Genomic DNA, 11765 nt, shown 5'->3' with positions numbered 1-11765 from the left:
TGATTCCAGAGAAGGTGAAGGTGTGGACTGTGGACTATCTCCACGCTACCAATGATGTCCGGTGGCCGGCGGGGGCCTGATCTGTCATGTGCCTTCTGAAGCAACATGGTGGACTATTGGTTAGCATCGGCCTGTAGTTTGGGGTTCAAATCTGGACTCAGGCTTCCTCCCACATTCCAAAAATATGCAAATTAGGTTATGTGAACACACCCTAATTGTACTGAGGTGTGAATGTAAGTGTGCTCTGTTTGTCAGTATGACCCTTGAAATTGGCTGGCAACCAGTCCGTGGTGTACCCTGAAAGCTGGAATAGTATCCAGCTCACATAGCCATGACCATAATGAGGATAAAATTGGCAGATGGATATAAATAATTTGTTTTTTAATCATCACATTTCAGTTGTTTGTTCCTTTAGAGGGCTATAATAAGTTTACAGCGTATGAAAAAATACGAGATGCAACAAATGTTTATTATAAAACATGATGAGCTTCTAATAATTGACAATTGTGCAATGGCTTGATTAAATGCCCTTTGGAGTTGTTGTAACCACGGCTGTAATGAAATATCCATCCCTTTATTTTGTATACTGTACCAACTATTCTTGTTAAGGTGTCCCGGTTTCAGCTAGAGCCTATAGCTGAATTTGTGCAAGATGGGAGCTTACACTCTGAATTTGTCACCAGACAATCTTAGGGCACAATAGACAAACAACCGTCTACATTTCAATATGGTGGTCACCAGGTGGCCCCTAAGGACCCTCAAGTAGCCCGCAGATCTGTTCTGAAAATAGCTCACCAATGATTTTACATTGTGATTTTCTTGCAACATTGTAGAATTTGAAAAAGTGAACACTTGCTAATATGAAATATCTTTAGCACTATAAGCTCGATACAAAATGGATGAATGGATTACATTTTTGAATGTATTGACATTCAACAGTCAGTGTAAATAGTCAACTCCCACTCAGGGTGTAACTGTTTCCAGAGTGTGACATTTCAAGTTGACTCTGATTGGTCAGGCTGTCTGTGATGTCAGGCCGCACACCCCATTTTCCCCTGAAGTTTCCTCTCAGATTCCTTCAACTATCCATGAATACGTGCACACACACAAGATCATTTTTCAAAATGCGACATCCGCTTGTGCTTATGCTTTGTGTGGGAATGCTTTACCGCATCTCAGAGGCCGTCCTCATGGAAAAGCTAGCAGACAACAAGATTTGTGGCGATGCAGAGTGTTCGTGTAAGTAAATGTGTTTACCTCAACTCATTTTAAACTCACAGCTATTTCTCTTTGCATTTTTCCTTTTATAATTTTTCTTTGTAGTCGTTCTCTCCATGGCCACGGCCTTGGATGACTTCATAGCTCCAGACTGCAGATTCATCAACATCAAGAAGGGTCAGAAGGTTTACGTGTATTCTAAACTGGTGCCAGAGGAGGGCGGTGGAGTCTTCTGGTCTGGCAGTGTACGTTTAAAACAAACCCTTGTGGATGAAATGTCACTGAGATTTCAAGGTGAAAAGTTTTAGTGAGGCTATGCTCGTGTGTTGACCGTTAAGGTGTATAGTGACCGTTATGTGGACCAGATGGGCATCATCGGTTATTTTCCAGCTCCTGTGGTGAAGGAGACACAAACGTTTAGAGAGGACACGGTCCAGATTCCAACAACTGTGTGTAAAGTTAACACAGACATAGCCTACTTTATGTATTTGCCTATTGTTCAATTTGGTCTAAATTTAACTTCTTTGTCATTGCAGAACATGGATTTCTTCTGTGCATAAGGTGGCCAGATGCTTCCTGTTTTCTTGTTTTAACATACCAGTACATAATGCAAAACATAAAATACATGGTTGTTTCTCCAACTATTCAGATCATCTTGGCTCTGCAAATGCCAGAAAGCCTTTTTTTTTTAAATATATATATAAATTGTTCCTCCCTTCTGACCAGAGTCAGCAAAGTTTTGGATTCTCAGATGTCTCTTGAGTAATCATCCATTACTCACACTCTGTATACCTGTAAGTAGAACGACAGGCAGTCTACTTCAGTAAAATAAAAGTATTCTACTTCTTTACCAAAGAAAAATTAAAGTACAGATGGAAATATATATAAGTACATGTGGGGTAAGAATCGAATAAGATGTCAAAGCACTCTATGTGTATATATATGTGTTTTATAAAATAATTATTTTTCAGTTTTTTTGAATAGTTTTTTTCTGTTTTTCTGAATTGTTTTTTTTTCTGTTTTTCTGAATTGTTTTTTTAAAAGGGGTTTTCCCTCAGAGATTAGAAAACAAACCACAATACAGTATACACATTTGTTCCTTTATTGAGAGACAGTAAGTAAACATGACCATCTTATTTAGTTTAATCAAGTTTTATTTTGATATAGGTTTAAGGCACTGGGAGATAGTCCTGTCTTTGAGTCATATAGATGGTATTATTAGTTTGTCAACTTTACGTAGGCACCTGAGGACTTTGCATTTGTTCAAGAGGAAAGCCCATTCAGATCTACTAGATGTAGCAATGTTTGCCCAGGATCAATTGGATAGATATAGCATGCTCCATGGCTATAAAATGATGCATTTGAAATGCATTCAGGCTGGCTATGTGGTGACTCAAGAAACGATCAGGATACTGATGAAAATACTGGATCCGCATGGTGTGCAACTGAGGTGCAGGAATCGCCTTTGGCACCATATCTACCAGAATCCAGGCCTAAACTTTTTGTGGCATGTAGACTCTTATGACAAACTCAAACCGTACGGAATCTGCATTAATGGTGCAATAGATGGGTTTTCATGAATGGTGATATGGCTGCATGCTTACTCTACAAACAGTGATCCGAAGATAATCGCTGGATACTTTATTGATGAAGAGTCATCAAGGAATATAACTTGTGCCTGAATTCATTCGGACCTCGGCACTGAGAACTGTTACATTGAACAAATGCAGATGTTCTTGAGGCATGACCATCTGGACAACTTTTCGCACAGATTCTATCTGTATGGATCAAGCAATCACAACCAAAGAATAGAGAACTGGTGGAGCTTTTTAAGGAGGCAACACGCACAGTTTTGGATGAACCTATTCCAAGATCTAAAAGACTCGGATTCCTTTTCTGTGACTTCCTGGATAAAATTATCATTCAGTTCACATCTTGAAATAATAGAGGTAAGAACTGAAATAACTACTTTTTCCCCCCTCATAGTGCACCTGCTTAAGATGTTTTACTTCAATCGTAGTAAAATGCCACACTGTGGGTTAGTTTGGGTGTGATACTCATGTAATGTGCTTAGATAGTGGAAAAATGTTCACTCTGAACATCTCCACTTTGTGCTTTTCTATATCTTCTGTCTATTCATTATTGGGGAAATCGGTTCTAACAGTTAATAGTTGCATTAAAAAAATGGAAGACCTTGGTTTTATTATAAAAAGAGCAGTCTAAGAAAATGAAAATATAAATATCAATATAACACTTTATAATACAGTATTCTATCCACATGTGTATGCTTAATGTCAAATGTAACTCTTACAAACAGAATATCTTTTAATACCATAAGTGAATTTTTTTCCCTTTTTTGATATTGTGCATTATACCACTAAGGAAATATACTATACCTTCCCATTTTTTGTAACTCTTGAAGAGATTTCAGGTGTAATTTGTAGCACATGCAATACAATTTGGTAATTGTATTGGATTTTCATGTCATCTATCATAAACTGATCAGACATTCATATGTATTTGAATGCAATGTCGTTTGTTGTTGTTTATTAAAAAGCAGTTGCTATTAAACTTTCAGCAAATAAAGCATACTGTATAAATAGCTTTTATTAGAGCAAGCATCTTGACCTCAGTTTGCATACATTTGATACATGTAACCTTTCGCAATAAAAGCACCAAAAGAAACATGACCAATGTTCACACTGTAGTGGAAACATAAATTTGTCTCAGAGAAAGTATGATTCCTGAACTACATGAATCAACAATATAGACAATTTTTAAAAAATAAAATAAATCAAAAGTACCTTTTAATTTAACAGATCCACATATACTGTCAACATTAACATCTGATATGAGGTAGTGTTTCAGCATTATTTAACAGTTGAAAATATAACAGAGGTATTTTTAATTCTCATCCTAGACTGAAAACAAAAGTGTGTTATTGACTGCTGATAAAGTATCCAAAAGAATAAGTCAACTAACCAATGCTTGCTTATCACACAGCCCCAGAGGTAGTCATATATTGCTGGTATCGGGTGGAATCCCCACAACTCCAAAACCATTACTTTCCAGGAAAAAAAAAAAGTTTGTTGAGCCATTGTCATTGCATTGTTAAAAGGAACACGCAACATTTTAGATTGGTTAATCACTAGTTAAAATACCTGGGGACTAAACAATAATATGACATTTGTGAAAAATTGTAAAATCACCAAATTTGGACAGGAGGTTTCCACTTGATGCCAGCAATATACTATTCACATTCTCTGAAAACAAAAACTGTCTCTGTAAATCTGTGTATGTTAGTTACTGTTTTGGTACTAATGACAGAACTCTTGAACTGAACAAATCTTTCTTAACATTCATATCCCACATTCAAAAATTCCAAACAGGCATTGCTCATATGGCTGTGGAAGAGAAACGTGTGAACAACACTCTTAAGAGTTGCTGGACAATATAGCCTCCCTTTCAGCTCGAAGCTCAGGGTAGCTGTTATAGGTTGATGGTGGCTCCACAGTTGGGCCACAAGTATGGGCACTACGCCGCCGTGCTAATCCGTCCAAAGAGGTGAAAATGACTTGAATTTGTTTAACACAAATAACATCAGACCCAGTCAGAAATCTCACCAGCTTTCGGAGACCAGTTTCATCCAATGCCCTTATGTACTGATGTAAAAATTGCAAACTTTGGTTCTCTGCTGCAGTATCTGGAGAAGCTGTTAACATCTTAATCACCTTCCGTGTTGTTGGTTTAATGTTGTCATACATCTTCTTCATATCCGGTACATTGGGGGGAAATTCCCTAAGTATTGACCCTGCAATCTCTGAGATATTATCAAGTCCATACTTTGGTTTCTGAATGAGCTGCTTGTGGGTGACCTCAATAAGCATAGCTCAGGTTATCTATTTTTGATATTGTTCTTACACCCATGCGATCCATAAGATCTATAAAGTCTTCGTCATCTTCCCCGACAACAGCCTCTTGCAAAGCAGTGGACAAGAGATCACACTCAGACTGACTAAGATACAGCATCAGGGAGTCAAACAGTACATCAGATGTTCACCAAATGCAACTGCTACTGTAAAAGCTTGTGCCAGCCGAATGGGAAATACCCATGGTCCTCCAGTCTCTTGGCCAATATCTTACCAACAGACCTCCATTCCTCCTCTTGCCATTTTACTGAGAGTGATGGCACCTTCACATCTGCACCTTCAACTGCACAGTCTAGGAATTCTGTCCAGAAGGCAGCATATACAGCATCAGCATCTGTCCCCATTTCATCAATGAAACTGTATTTCACAGAGTAGGTCATCATTGCTTCATCCTTGAACTGGGCAATGAGTTCATTGAGGAGCGTTAGTTACTCTGTGAAGTTTCACATTCACATGTACAACTTCATAGGCAGGACTTGGTGGTCTAACAGAATCTGCCACAACATCAGTAGGAGTTGAGGCTGCTCATCTTCTATTGCATGGTTTGGCTCATGTATGAGTGTATCATCAAGATCACCGAAAAATGGACCACCTTTTAAAGGGCCAAAACTGACAACTGATGTATCACACAAAGATGAAAGATCAATAATCTGAACAGATGCAGTAGAGACAACAGCTGCCATCGTGGCAATGCTCAGATCATCATGTTTGACTTTGTGTATTGGATTTTCACTGTCATGTCTTTTCTGTGTCTGCTGCTCCACCTTTTCCATCGTGTCTTTCTCTTGTCCAGTTTCTGTTGTGTGGTCATGTTGCTCATCTATCACTACTTCAGCTCCTTCTTCTGGCTCATCTTCACCAGTTATGGTCTTTGTAAGCAAATAAAATCTTAATAAACCAAATTTATGTATGTCATAATAGTCGCACACACTAACGTCCTCATCAGCTTGTGCTTCCTGAAAGTCAACTATGTCATGACTGACCTCTTCCCACGTTCCCATTATTGACTTCTCATTAGGGAAAAACTGTTGTTTAGTTTGTGACAGAATCTCAATCTTATTGGCATTCTTGTTAATATCTGGTACACTCATGTATCCATCCTCATTAAATTTTTCTGGTTGTCTTCCAGGCTCTCTTGTTCATTTTTAGACGCACATTTTGTGGTTGCACTGTATTCTCCCCCTCAAAACCGTGATCACAGACTTTGTTGCTCACTGTGCCTCTTTTTTAGTAAGTTTTTTGAACAGGGAAAGTCTTCTTGTATCATCTCCACCTCTTCTATGTTTTTCCATAGAGAAACGTCTTGTGGCAATCCTGTCACCATAGACTGGAATGTAAGATGCCAAAGCAGCAGCATCCATCCCTCCAATTATTGAGCTGTCAATCGACAATAAAAAAATATACATTAGACATGAAAATCTGAAACTTTATGTCCGAGTGTATTTACTTATGAACAAGACAACCAATCATCAGTGCTGATGATAACACAATAGACAGTATGAAACAATATAAAAACAGATTATGAAACTGGCAATAATGTAGTGTGGTGAATCTGCTGGTATAACATGTGACATATAAGTTTAGAACTATTTTTATACAAGTAATAGAGAATATGCAGACCATAACTGAGAGAACCTGATGACACTACATGTGAAAAGTGCTGTATTCAATAAAGTGTAAGGTCTACACCAGTTTACAGAAGCTCATTTTGTTTTGCAAATGTATATCTTATAATCCTGTAACAGTGCAGCACCCATCAGCTCCTGAATCTATTCAAAGCTATGGATGCAAGTCTTTTTCTAAGTAAAAATGTGTTTATTTTGGGGCTGCAGCTATGGATTGTTTTTGAGAATTTATTACTCTTCTGATTATCGTATCGATTAATTGATAAAAAATAAGAAGATTTTTGCGGTATCAACACTAATAATAGAAAATGAAACCTAACAGAAATGACAGGCCAGTTAACTAGACCTAACAATTGCTTTTGTTCCTGAAAATGAAAAAAAAACACAAAAAATGTGTATTTATCAGGTGCTGGTAATATTGTTGTCTTTGGGTTGTCTTCCTCATAGGTGTGTGTGTGCGCGTGCGCGCGAATGATGGGGCATGGCTGACATGGTGACAGATGTGTGCATCAGAGAATGATCATCAGATTATTTTGATTAAGCGCAAAGCCAATCAGTCTGCGTTCATGGAAGACTATTAGAAATAATTGATTATTAACTGTTGAAATAACAAGGCAGCACGGTGGCTGACTGGTTAGCACGTCCGCCTCCCAGTGCAGAGGACGTGAGATCGAGTCCGGGCTTCGGCCTTCCTGGGTGGAGTTTGCATGTTCTCCCCGTGCTTGCGTGGGTTTTCACCGGGTACTCCGGTTTCCTCCCACATTCCAAAAACATGCATGGCAGGTTAATTGAACACTCCAAATTGTCCCTAGGTGTGAATGTGAGTGTGGTTGTTCGTCTCTGTGTGCCCTGCGATTGGCTGGCAACCAGTTCAGGGTGTACCCCGCCTACTGCCCGAAGCCAGCTGGGATAGGCTCCAGCACCCCCGCGACCCTAGTGAGGAAAAGCGGCCAAGAAAATGGATGGATGGATGGAAATAACAAGATTTGGACAATTTTAAGTTAAAAAAAAAGAAGCTCAACATGATTCATCACTTCTCATAATAACTGTTTAAATTAATAAATGATAACCCATCAATTAATTGTTGCACCTGTAGTTACTTTAGCATAATAGTGAACATGTTGTTCTAACTGTTCTTACACCATGTAAATAATCTGCATGACCATGATTTCTACAGTGCATCTCTAAGTTATCAAGCATTATTCATTTGTTGCACATTCCTATACTGAAAAAATGTGAGGATGACCCTTACTTTCACAGTACAGAACACTTCACATACATATTTGTTCTGGAAATATGTCATAACATAATTTTAAAACGTGATATTTAAAACCAATCCTGTAAAAAAGCAAAAAAAGCAAATAGTTTGTATATTCATTTGTATATTTGTATAGCAGTGATGTCTCTACATCAGGCTGCCTTGTTGGAAGGTACAATTGACAAATATAAATATTCGAACCTCTGGAGCCACATATGTATAGGTGTATAGAAAAAATAATTGAAATTCAGTTAAATATTAAAATATACTTGAGACAAAATACTATACGTAGCTTTTGAAGACATTTAATATTTTCAATTTGATGTTTTACTGTTTTTGAATTTACTTATAGACATATAGATGTGATATAATCATGAGTGTTTAATAGAATACAGTGGAGTAATGATTTTGTGAACTTTATTTTATCCTCTCACCCTCGAAGCTATTGAAGATAGGAATGTGCATGATGTTATTTAGAGCCTTTTGGCATTAGAGACTAAAAGTCTGGGGTAGATCCTAATTGCATTTCTCCCCCAGTCAAGAAGGGGAACTGAATGTAAATGTCTGTTTACTAATAACATCACTTCTGCTTACTAATAACATCACTTCTGCTTACTAATAACATCACGTCTGCTTGCTAATAACATCAACATTTGGTCACTAGGAGATGACATGTCTGCCCTTTGTTCAATCAAGAGCCAGGAGGAGGAACCTTTTATCTTTTTTGTATAAATGAGTCGATGTTCTGTAAATTGTCACACACTTGGGATCATATCTGATCATATCTGATGTGATGTCCTGACTGTGTCTTTAGAGGCCTCTAAATAAATTCTTGCAAGAAAACTTCTTCATCAGATCCTGAATACAATAATTTTGGACACGCAAAGATTACACTTAATATAGTAATTTAATATTCCTTCACTTTGCAGGAACAAATTTCCTGTGACTTACATGATCCTGCTGCATTTTCTGAATGCGCTCCTCAGGAACACCTCTGTTGCGTAAAAATGCCCACAGACCATCATCTTGTGGGAGTTGAGGATGCAGCCATTGCAGCTAGCACTACAAAAATACAGGAATTGGCCAAATCTATATGAATAATAATTTCAAAGTCAACCTCACAGTAAATATTGTGCTCACTCAAATCACCAACCAAACTGGTTTGTGTTGTGTGTCCTTTTCTGATGAAAGCCTTCAAAGTTTATTCATTAAAAATAATATTATACTAATAGTACATTAGACTAAAGCCAACATGTCAGAGTAGGCTTTTAGTAGTATTCTTACCATTGTTATTATTAATGATCAATTAGAAATTAGTTAATCAAGATCAGGGCTTTGCAACGTCTTTCCACATCGTTACATGCTTAAAACACGTGTCCCGTGCTAAATAATATGTTACGATTGTTATATGAGCCACAATAATAATAATAATAGGGTGACCAAATGTGTACTTTTTTGGGAGGAAAGACCATTTTTTAAAGTCCTGTTTGGTCGTCCGGGGGTTTTATAAATGAATGAAAATGTCCGGTTGGCATTACGTGACTAATAGGAGGTGAAGTACACTGTGTAGCTGTGACTTGTACCACAATTTCAAGGCTCTCAAGGTCTCCTCTTTTTTTGGAAATGGGAATATGGTCATCCTAACGACGTTATCTCGTTAAGCATAGTATTGGCGTATATTTAGCATATAACTTTACGACGTAGCTTACATTCGGCTCGTTCTACCTAATGTACGGGAGCGTAGTAGTGCATAATGTACTACGCTACAAACAACGTTATGACGAATGGCTCGTTCTACTTTTGTCAAAGTAAGGATGATCAATTCCCAGCGGAAATCACGCCTGAAACACGTTGGGCATTGTTTAAGCAAACTGTTAGCTTACTAAAATCATGCCGATCGAATGATATGTACGTGTACTTGCATAACATAAAATTATATACCTACCTTACACTAAGACATTAGTGTGTGTGTGTGTGTGTGTTACTAATTAAGGTACATGCCTTGCCTTAACTGAGCCAGAAGGTACGTTGAAGGTATGTGGGAAAGTGTCTGCTTCCGCTATTAGCGAGTCTGTAACAATTCTCTTGGAGTTCAGAGGTAAAAAAAAAAACAATTCAGAAAAACACCAGCTCTGTTTTTCGTAATACATTTTTTTGCTGTTTTTTTTTTAAAAATATTTAAAAATAAACACCCTGTTTCCATGTCAATCCGAATCGCAACGCATCTTATTTCAACATTGTGCACCTCGAGTGGCATGATAATTGTATCTTGCCGTTTCACTGTCACTGTAGTGTAAAAATCTTATCATTGACTGTTTTGTCAATTGATCTATCAAAATAAACAATTATTTTCTGTACAAAGGCAATAAAAAAAAACTCCACCCAGTCTGCTGTGGCAAGGTTCTTTGTTCTATATTACGGGAATAAAAAGTGGAAAACGTCAAAATTGTCTTTTGTTTTGTTGAATAAACAAAATCACAAGAATATGATTGCTGTCAGATAATTGGAACAGCAAATACAAAAAGTTACCAAAAACAAAACACATGAACATACATGTATAAACATGTTATCAATTGTATCTACTTCAGGCGCTTTAACCCTAACACCAACAAAAAGCACAGAATACACAGCACCAACAAAAATGTAGATATTTCATGTTGTGAAAAAAAGAAAAAAATATTGTATATGGTTAAATGAGCCAGGTAAACAATGACATGAAAATCTTATAAGCAAAAAATACAGGACAATGAACGAAAACAATGCTCATGGTCAACAAATCCTAATCTATTACAGTACATTCAAATGATCATTGAGACATATTAATGATCATTGAGACATAGAGCTATTAAGGCTGGATGGATTATCTACTGTGATTGCTTTTCATCATCATCATTATGCATTCATTCCACATCACATCACCCACAGATGCACATGCAGGAATTGTCTGCCAGTGCACAACAGAAAGCTAGGAAGTCTCATTGATTTAGCTTGGGATCTGCTATTTCAGGGATTGATTTGAAGCGACAACACAAACTTTTAATTCGCTTATTCACTTGAGGGAATTAGCGTGCTCACGCTGCACGCATTAGTTCCAGTCAATACAAACTTACTAAATGTGTTGACATTTACCCAAAAAACACCAGCATTGAGAAAAGCAGCCAAGTGATTAAAAACAAATGTCACTGTGCACATAACCACACCATTGTTACTTTAAAGGGTTACCATGGTAACCGGATACGATTTTTTGGGTGGGGGGGATTTACGCTTCAAAGAGCAGCTGCCAAAAACAGACACACGCATGACGCAGAGTACACGAGCTGCTGTTTTCACCCCAAGTTTTTTCATACTTATGTCACACCCACATCCCGGCACCCTGTGGAGCTGTGAAATTATCAACCGCCTCGGAGCATCTGAGGGTGACATTTTAGACATGGGGAAATATCCGTCAATGACTGATGCATGACTGAATTGCGGGTTGTAATGCGACTATGGGAACTAGGACAACAACAACAATGATGCTCAGAATAATAATGAGTTATAAAAATAGTATGCACAATAAAAATGATTTATAGTAGGACTATATATGCAATATATATGTGTATATGTGTCTGTAGTGTTCTGTGTGGCCATGATTACTCTGCCCACTTTGCCTCTGTTCTTGCCCTTTCTCTTCAATTGTCTATAGCAGTCTTTTTCATTGTGATTTAAACCCATGTTTGTTTGCTATTATTCCAC

General features: G+C 37.6%; 1 protein-coding gene across 2 annotated transcripts; it reads left to right on the top strand.

Moving 5' to 3' along the window:
• The first annotated feature begins 97 nt into the window (after positions 1-97).
• Positions 98-3886, top strand: LOC144061598 (otoraplin-like). 2 transcript variants are annotated; one of them, XM_077582173.1, is made up of 4 exons: positions 98-1239; positions 1324-1463; positions 1557-1667; positions 1755-3886. In XM_077582173.1, the coding sequence occupies exons 1-4, from the start codon at positions 1029-1031 to the stop codon at positions 1776-1778; spliced, it is 486 nt and encodes a 161-aa protein (XP_077438299.1). In that variant the 5' UTR covers positions 98-1028; the 3' UTR covers positions 1779-3886. The 2 variants fall into 2 exon arrangements, with proteins under 2 accessions (XP_077438299.1, XP_077438301.1); XM_077582175.1 differs by having other exon boundaries at positions 1557-1671; positions 1755-1857.
• Positions 3887-11765: the final 7879 nt, after the last annotated feature.

This window comes from Vanacampus margaritifer, chromosome 12 (assembly GCF_051991255.1).
Source record: "Vanacampus margaritifer isolate UIUO_Vmar chromosome 12, RoL_Vmar_1.0, whole genome shotgun sequence".
NCBI lineage: Eukaryota > Metazoa > Chordata > Actinopteri > Syngnathiformes > Syngnathidae > Vanacampus > Vanacampus margaritifer.
Note: the sequence above shows the minus strand (reverse complement) of the source record. Positions and strands in the feature narration are given on the sequence as shown.